At 42.5% G+C, this 4,772-nt stretch overlaps 1 protein-coding gene across 1 annotated transcript; it reads right to left on the minus strand.

The window, feature by feature from the left end:
• Positions 1–839: 839 nt before the first annotated feature.
• On the minus strand, positions 840–2,726 carry LOC146640073 (leucine-rich repeat-containing protein 4C-like). The gene has a single exon (XM_085357530.1). It carries the CDS (start codon positions 2,724–2,726, stop codon positions 840–842), a length of 1,887 nt encoding a protein of 628 aa, XP_085213656.1.
• Between the last annotated feature and the right edge of the window lie 2,046 nt (positions 2,727–4,772).

The raw sequence follows: 4,772 nt of genomic DNA on the forward strand, positions 1-4,772 counted from the left end.
CATGGAGAATTCATGGGGGTATGAAGAGGGAGGGGGAGGTGAAGGCGGAAAAAAAAGACAGTCAAGGTAAAGCGTCAAGAGTGTAAAGAAAAAGTAGGAGGAGGAGTGGGAGCAAGACCTTAATCTTAATTAAAGTGAAGGATATATGGCTGTTGTTTAGAAGCCACAGGGGAAATGCACATTTACTCATTTGGCAGCTTTGCTCCTCAGGCACGCTGGCTTCGCTGTGATATCATCCAGAGCCGTGCCATTAAAAGATCTAATTTTGTGTTGAGTGACAGCTAGAATAGCATGGCGAGGAAAAGAAAAAGTCATTTTATGTTTTCACGTTTCATAAACTTCCTTCAAATTGGAACTGGTGTGCTGCACTACTAAATAAATGCTTGTAAATACTTGGGCATTGTCCTTCAATAAACCGTGTTATCAGATAAAATGTAAGTAGTGAATGAAGAGCATTGCATTAGAGTTTAAGGCCAATGGAAATAGTGAATGCTGCATTTGATACCTTTCAGTTTCCGTTTTAGCAAACCATTCTTTCCCTTGTGCGGTATTACACAGAGAGATAGAGAGAGAGAGAGAAATAAAGTGAGCTAAAAAGCTATCACAAATTGTTTTTCTTCATTTAGCCACTAGACATATTTTTAATAAATAATCTTTGTTTTTGTAAAGACACTTTTTAAAGTTTCATATGTCGTCCCTTTGCCAAATGCTGACTAATCGCCATAATTGACATCAACTCTGTGAAGTCAATGGCATTCAATTTCTTTTATCTTTGCGTTTTGGTCCATTGTACTCCAAGTGTGTAACAGCTGATGCTGGACATTTAGTCAAATTTAAAATCAGATTTGGGTCTCTTGTACATTGTCTTTTGAGCAAGCTTGAATCAGTAAAGGTTCCTGTGTGGCTGAGCTGTGTATGGTACTGAGCATAGGAGGATGGTGATAAGAGCTCTTGTAGGTGTTGTAGTGGTTGTAGTGCTCCAGAGGGGGCAGCGATAGGTGTCTCTCCATGGCAGCAACACCTGCCAGCTCTTCTTCAACGGTAATGACCTCCATGGAGGAGGCGGGGCCATCGGGATCCTGCTGGTTGTGTTGCTTCCTCATCTTGTAGAAAATAACCAGCAGAACAGCAGCCATGAGTGTGATGGCCACGAAGCAGCCAATGATAATCTTAGTGGTTTTCATCACCTCATCCAGGGATCCCTCTCCCTCCGGATCAAGAACTGGAATGGTGTAAGTCCGCTCTGTGGTCCTTGTGGAAACAGGAGTACCTTTTGTTGTTGAGGAAGACACCCAGCCAAATGGGGGAAGTGGTGTTTGGCTATCCTCCCCCATCATGTCAGTGGTCTCAACTGTGACTGTGGTAAAATAGGTCACCCCACTGCTGTCCAAAGAAGTGACATTAAGCACAGCGGAGGCAGAAATGTTGCCTGCTGTGTTGCTAACCATACAGGTGTAAGTCCCAGTGTCCTGCATTGTGACGCTAGTAAAGTTCAGCGTCCCATCATTGAGGACAGACAAACGCACTTTGTAGGCCCCGTGAGTCACCAGTGAGCCGTTTGGTGTGAGCCAGCTGATGGAGGTCACCGAGCTTGTACGACATTTAAGCTCTGCACCCATGCCTTCGGTCACATTCAAGTCACTGGGTGGCTCCACAATAACAGGGACATCACACTGAAAGTAGCTGTGGTCCAGTTCTCCAATGTAGCGACCTTTCAACGCTGAGGGAGTATGGCAACGTGCACAGCAGCTGGTATTGGCTGGTACAGTTTCCTTCAGCCACCAGCTGAGCCACAGAATATCACAGTTGCAATTCCAAGGATTGTGATGGAGGTGGACCCGCTCTAAGCGATGTAACGGTGTGAAGAGGTCATGGGGTAGAAATGTAAGATTGTTATGAGCCAGGTTGAGCTCTACCAGTGACTGAAGATCGTCAAAGGAATTCCTCTCAATAGTTTGAATCTGGGCATGCATCATCCACAGCTTCTGGAGGTTCACTAGCCCTGTAAATGAACTGGGCTTTATAACAGAAAGCTGGTTACCTGACATTTCTAGCTCTTCAAGCCTTACCAAAGGTAAGATATTGGGGATCTCTTTGAGATTGCACATTCCCAGGTTCAGGTAGCGGAGATTGCTCAGGTCCTTGAAAGCCCCGTCAGAAATATAGGAGAGACGTTTGAGCTCACCTAGATCCAGCCTTCGAAGCGAGGGGACCCGGTTGAAGGCATAAGATGGTATACTTTCGATGGGGTTGTTTCTTAGCCACAATTCTTTCAGCTTGGACAAGTACTCGAATGCTCCATTGGGGATTGTCGTGAGCCGATTATCAAAGAGCTCCAAGGTGTTGAGGCTGGCCAGCCCATTGAAGGCGCCAATTTCAATGCTGCGGATGTGGTTCTTGCTCAGTTGTAGGATCTCCAGATGGCGCAGATGTTTAAAACTGTCCACCTTGATTACCTGAATGAGGTTATCCTGGAGGTTCAGGTAGCGAGTGTTGGTAGAAATGCCATCTGGAACATCCCTTAGACTGCGGCGCGTGCATATGACTTTGCTGAACTGGTTACTGCATGAGCAGACGGAAGGACAGGTCTGAGCACGAACCAGCCCAGCCACCACCAGGATCTGAAGGGCCAAAAGCAGCACAAAGAGGGGGTTGGATAGTGCCCCCTTCAGCCTACGACCTCTCATTGTCTGGCGCTGGAGGGAAGAGATCATTGTGTTCAGCATTCATAGTTCATCCGCTGTTTGTGTTCTCTGTAACGAGAAGAAGCAAAAAAGAATAACATTAAGTACCAGGAAAAGTAGCCGGCAATACATTGCACATGTTGTTATCATGTATGAAGGCAAACCCAATATCTTTGTATATTTAGACTGTTTGGTCACATGAAATAAATGGCACAAAGGTGGAACTTCAAGCTCTGAGAAATTGTAATAGGCATTTGTTTTTCATTCTTTTTTGGCATTTGGACTGAATTGTTGAATAAATTTATACAGTACATTGTGCAGAGAATAATGAAACAACAAGATCAAGAATTCAAAGCCTAAATTAATTGTCAGTATTACTCATTTGTGTATTGAAACACAAGTATTTTTTTAGCTCCTTAACTCTGGACTGTCCCAGATTTTCAAGCTTCACAGAAGCCGACACATCTACACAGGAGACTGAAAATGGAAAATGAGAACTTAGTATCTGCATCCCATCAGAGCCCGACCTGCAAATTTCTTGTAAGCCCCCTTCTCATTGGCATCATAAGACAGAAATTATTTAATAGAATAAAAAGCCTTAGTCATAAAAATTTCAAAAGAAGTGCAATCCACTGGAGTCATTTTTTTTTTCAGTGGAAGACAAGTCAGTAACACCAAGGCATTATGCTCAGTGAATATGGCACGGCACTGTCAAACACACTATATGAACGACAGTTAAAATTACTTTCTGTCCAAAACACTACTAAAAAAAGGTATGTAAAAAAAATCAATTTCTTCTTGGTTAAAAATGTGCTATAGGTTATATGATACGCAGCAGGTTTCATTTAATTTAATTTTGTTTTTACTCCAAAGCTTGAAAATGATCTTTAAGTAAGGCTTTAAAAAGTGTTACACAATTACTACTTTTTCCTCATTTAAAGCAGCGTTCCAGCCCTGTTTACATTTTATTATGATCCAATGTATGGCTCAAGAGTGTGAAGAGGTCTTATACTGTCATTAAATAACTATAGCAAAATTTCTTACATCCAAAATCAAATGACTAACAAGAAACTCGTTACTCTGCTATCTTTGATTAGATTAAATTGGATTATATTAATCCAGTCACCCAATAGAGCTACTTTAAGAATATGCCTGAGCATGCTGAAGATAAAAATAGACCACAAGATTCATACACATACAGCACAGCACAGCCTGTACCTCCCACTTTTACACTGCAGTGTGGATATGATGTTATTGCAACTCTGCCCCCCAAAGATGGTACCCTACAATAAAGTTGTACATGCAGTATAACAAACCTACCCGACATGTGGAGAAAGTATAGGTTTGGCAACATTGTGTCAACCTCTGCTGTTAAGTGATACACACGTCATCCTTCACTGCACTTAATGGGTTCACCAACAGCAAAGCACTCTTGACTTTTGCAAAAAACATTAACCTTGCCTACTGGTTCCTTAGATTTAAGTATTCTCCTTGTCTCTTCCTGGCTCTTCCAAGTGAAGTTATCTGTTAATCATCTCTTTCCATCAACCCACGAGCAAGGAGAAACAAGTATATTATGACAGGTGTTTTCTAAACTGTAAAAAATTGTTAACTGAGGCGGAAATGTTCTCCGGTGAGGATGAGTGGCTGACTTAATCAGTAGCAATGAGTCTACATGTGGCTTGGTTTTGCACCAGCCAGTCTGTCATGATAGCTGTGATGTAGTGAGGCTGTGGAGAGACGTGCCTCTGCTGGGGAATCAGATCGAATAAGGCCTCCCACTGGCAGGAGCTCATTTTGTTCGGCTGGAATTACAACAACCCTGCACTGCCACCTAAGAGAAGAAAATGTCAGACATGGCAAACACACTAATACTGATTATTTGCTGTCAATAAAACATCACAGTTTGCACTTCCACTTGAATGCTTAAAGAAAAGAGCATGTCATTGCCACTCCTGGAGCAATTGTACTTTTCGGTCACATGCCTTATTCATAAAGCACTTGATCTAAAACCAGTTTTATCAGCACAGGATGTCTCATTCCATGAAGAGATGGGACATATATTGCATAAGGAAAGGAAAACGCTAC

Source organism: Diplotaxodon limnothrissa, linkage group LG1 (assembly GCF_057381915.1).
Source record: "Diplotaxodon limnothrissa isolate DT_005_m linkage group LG1, D_limnothrissa_male_GT1.1, whole genome shotgun sequence".
Classification (NCBI taxonomy): Eukaryota; Metazoa; Chordata; class Actinopteri; order Cichliformes; family Cichlidae; genus Diplotaxodon; species Diplotaxodon limnothrissa.

Excerpts from the sequence above, each read along its gene's own strand:
- LOC146640073 (XM_085357530.1), bottom strand. The coding sequence starts at position 2,726 with ATGCTGAACACAATGATCTCTTCCCTCCAGCGCCAGACAATGAGAGGT.